Source organism: Alligator sinensis, unplaced genomic scaffold (assembly GCF_000455745.1).
Source record: "Alligator sinensis unplaced genomic scaffold, ASM45574v1 scaffold832_1, whole genome shotgun sequence".
In the NCBI taxonomy this organism is placed as follows: domain Eukaryota; kingdom Metazoa; phylum Chordata; order Crocodylia; family Alligatoridae; genus Alligator; species Alligator sinensis.
The window spans coordinates 773,977-776,503 of record NW_005842057.1 but is presented as its reverse complement, the minus strand read 5'-3'; the positions used below and the strand labels follow the sequence as shown (position 1 = coordinate 776,503).

Here is a 2,527-nt window from a genome sequence, read left to right as displayed (position 1 = left end):
CTCCCCAGTTTTGTGTCATCCGCAAACTTGGACAGAGTACACTTCACTCCCTCGTCCAAGTCGCTGATGAAGATATTGAAGAGTATTGGTCCAAGGACCGAGCCCTGCGGGACCCCACTGCCCACACCCTTCCAGGTCGATACCGACCCATCCACTACGACTCTCTGGGTGTGACCCTCTAGCCAATTCGCCACCCTCCGGACTGTGTAGTCATCTAAGTCACAGCCTCTTAACTTGTTTACCAGTATGGTGTGGGATACCATATCGAAGGCCTTCCTGAAGTCTAAGTATATGACATCAACCCCTACTCCTGCGTCCAGGTGTTTTGTAACCTGGTCATAAAAAGAGACTAGATTAGTCAGGCATGATCTACCTGCTACGAACCCATGCTGGTTTTCCCTCAGCATAATTTGTCCTGCCGGGCTCTTGCAAATGTGAGCCTTGATAATTTTTTCGAAGACTTTGCCTAGGATGGAGGCGAGACTGACTGGCCTATCGTTGCCTGGGTCCTCCTTCCTCCCCTTCTTGAAAATGGGGACCACATTGGCCCTTTTCCAGTCCTCCGGGACCTGGCCCATGCGCCACGAGTGTTCAAATATTACCGCCAGTGGCTGTGCAATGACGTCAGCCAGTGCCTTCAGTACCCTCAGATGGAGCTCATCCAGGCCTGCCGACTTAAAGGCATCCAGTTCCTCCAAGTGACTCTGCACCATCTCAGGGTCTACGCATGGCAGTCTGTACTGCCAGTTATTACTAATGTTAACATCCTTCTGAAGAGAGCTAGACTAACTAGCAAATCATTTCACATGTTAGATTCTCAGGGTGAAAGAGTAAATTTTGGTCACAATCCACCTGAGAGGAATTTGAACCAGTTCTTTACACACAAAAGGAATGTGCCCACTAACAATATTCTGAACTACCCAGTTTCCACAAACTTTTATGTAAGTGATTTTCAAAAAAGCTTAACAGTTAGATATCTTAATCCTACTTAAATTTAATGGAATTTGTGGCATGCATATGACTAATTTCCTCAGTTTTTTTTTTTAAGAATCTCAGTCAACAGCTTTAATTAATAGGAAATAATTAGTGTCCAGTGATATTAAAAACAGTTTCTTCAAAAAAAAAAGACAAAAATTATAATTGACTTCTTACTGGTGGACTGCTGAAAATGTAGAAGGATGAACCTTTCAGTGCCAGGAATTTGAATTTGTATATATGAGATGAATCAGTTCCATCAAGTCTCTCATTCACCCATCCCATATGTATGATCTGTAGGGCAAAAGCAGTGATAATTATAATTCAGTCTTTAACAGCAACACAATATATATCATATTTACTTCAACATAAGATGACCCTGTATATAAGACAAACCCCCAGTTGTTAAATCTCTACAAGAAAAAAAATATAAATTTGTTATATTTTTCCAGGTGTAGAATCAAATTATTGGAGGGTTGTCTTGAATATGTTCCCTTCCCAGTGCTACAGCAGGGAAAATAGTGTGTGTGTGGTGGGGGGGAAGGCGGGGGGGTCGGGTCAGATCCCTTGTCCTCAGCCCCTTGGCCAATTTATTCTCCATGCAACCTTCCCGCCACATTTACTATCAGACCCTACTTAGGTTCTGCGCCCTCCCTGAGGACAATGTAGAAAGAGTGAACTGTATGTGACAGTAAGGGGGAGGGGGGAAGGGACAGAGGGGAGGGCAGAAGCTGCAGAGAGCAAGCAGGCGGGGCGGGGGGGGGGGAAGGTGTCTGCTATAGATCTGACTCAGGCCTTGAGCCAAACTCATGGCCAGAGTCAGAACTGAAGCAGTTTGCCTTCTTGCCTGACCTGCTCCCTTCCCCACCATGTTAATCTGAAATGCAAGGGATCAAAAAAACACTGACTTTGAAATAAACATACCCATGGTAACCTGTATATTTGCAAATGACTGTGGGTAAGTTCATCTAGAATTGATGCATTTTAATTTGTTGTAAACTGCTGCAGGTTTTGGCACAAACACACAAAAACCATAAACACACTTTTGAGAAGCACTTTTGTACCTACAGAGTACAAAATATATATGCTATTAGTTCAAAGTAAAAAGGCTTATGACATCATACAGTTCACTGGGCTGGCCCCATCCAGATTCAACAGTATTTCAAGCCATGGTGACCCTACAGTCCATCACTGCTCAGTATGTGTGTGCAATCCAGATATCCCATGTGTTAATTAGCCCCCATTCATGACTGGAACTGGATGTTCTGGTCAGAAGTCCTAGGACCTTCCAAAATTTTATATGCAGATGAGGTCATATGCAGATGAGTCATTATTGAGTCCAAGATGAACATGGGCCGACAATGCGAGGTCACGGTCGGCAGGGCTAACCGGAACTTATCGTGCATCCACAGGTGCATCTCAAGTAGGTCCAAGGAGGTGATCCTCCCCCTCTACGTGACACTGGTCAGGCCACAGCTGGAGTACTGTGTCCAGTTCTGGGCACCCCACTTCAAGAGGGATGTGGACAACATTGAGAGGGTCCAGAGGAGGG

General features: G+C 44.9%; 1 protein-coding gene across 1 annotated transcript in view; it reads right to left on the bottom strand.

Annotated features, from left to right (window-relative positions):
* The window catches only part of SNTG2 (syntrophin gamma 2), a 462,462-nt gene that overhangs the window by 99,696 nt on the left and 360,239 nt on the right, over nucleotides 1–2,527 (bottom strand). The window contains exon 14 of the mRNA XM_025203382.1: nucleotides 1,153–1,269. Coding sequence (XP_025059167.1) covers nucleotides 1,153–1,269 — 117 coding nt within the window. The remainder of the gene's footprint in view (nucleotides 1–1,152; nucleotides 1,270–2,527) is intronic.